The following is a 1,044-nucleotide window of genomic DNA, read 5'->3' as shown; positions in this document are numbered from 1 at the left end:
TTTAAGACATTTTAATACAATTGAGAATTCTTTTGTAGAAGGAAGAGCGTATAATCGAGGCTTTTACTCGAAGTGTTTTAATTTTGAAAAACGGGATACTATTTGTATGTTTTCAAGAAAACAGATACAAGTTGATAGATTTACAGTTAAGAGGTTAACGGCGCATTTTTTGGCGAATTTTGTAGCTCCAAAATGCTTTTTCGGAGCGTACGAAAATTAAAGATATCTGAATAGCATACGCACCTGGAAATTAGTCGTCATGCTTTCGTTTAAGGAGCTTCTCTGGTAGGTAATGGTGTTTTTTTTTTCTTGACATCCGTTAAGGCCTTTCGGAATTGCATCATTCATTTTTATATGAATTGTAGCCATTAGAGATATAAAATACTGAGAAGCTCGCAGTTTTAAGACAGTTTCCCTTTTGCGCCTCGTGGCAAAGTTGCATGTAAAAGTTAACATCGTGAACATGTGATCACCTGTTTAATGTCGCTTCTGCATTTGTCAATCTTCCCTTTTCAATAACGACTCGTTGCCGTCTTGTTATTGGTTGTTGACATTTGTAGAATTAACTTTTAGCCAATAGAGATATAAGATACTGAGAAAGACACAGCTTTACGATTTTTTTTTTCTTCTTTTTTATTTTTTGTCTGGCAAGTTAGATACAGTTCACCTCGATATTCAGTTTTTCGCTGCGAGTTTCTTGAGATTGAAAAAAACAAAAGAACGGGGAGTGCATAAATTATGGGTAAGTTGGGGCATGACGCAACGCAACGGTAACCCTAACATGTGTAACAACACATGCATCGTATAAATTACTCACGTACACGAAGGTTTCTTTATTGAGAAAGTAAGAGAGGTGTGTGCAGTGCTGGTGTTATGAATCCATCGAACAATCCGGGGGTAGCGTAAATAAATAGCGAAAAGAACAATGGGAAAGACAGGGAGCAGTTGAGTTAGAGGTGACTCATCACGGACCAAGGAGATTCCATTGACGTCAGTTTACATTAACTTGTGTGGCTTCAAGTGTTTAAATGATGAACGTGGAAC

General features: G+C 37.2%; 1 protein-coding gene across 1 annotated transcript in view; it reads right to left on the bottom strand.

The window, feature by feature from the left end:
- Positions 1–685, bottom strand: part of LOC137983611 (adenosine receptor A3-like) — a 12,405-nt gene extending 11,720 nt beyond the window's left edge. Inside the window, exon 1 of the mRNA XM_068830759.1 lies at positions 244–685. Coding sequence (XP_068686860.1) covers positions 244–465 — 222 coding nt within the window. The 5' untranslated portion in view covers positions 466–685. The remainder of the gene's footprint in view (positions 1–243) is intronic.
- Between the last annotated feature and the right edge of the window lie 359 nt (positions 686–1,044).

This window comes from Montipora foliosa, chromosome 13 (assembly GCF_036669935.1).
Source record: "Montipora foliosa isolate CH-2021 chromosome 13, ASM3666993v2, whole genome shotgun sequence".
Lineage (NCBI taxonomy): Eukaryota > Metazoa > Cnidaria > Anthozoa > Scleractinia > Acroporidae > Montipora > Montipora foliosa.
This window is presented reverse-complemented; position numbering and strand designations above follow the sequence as displayed.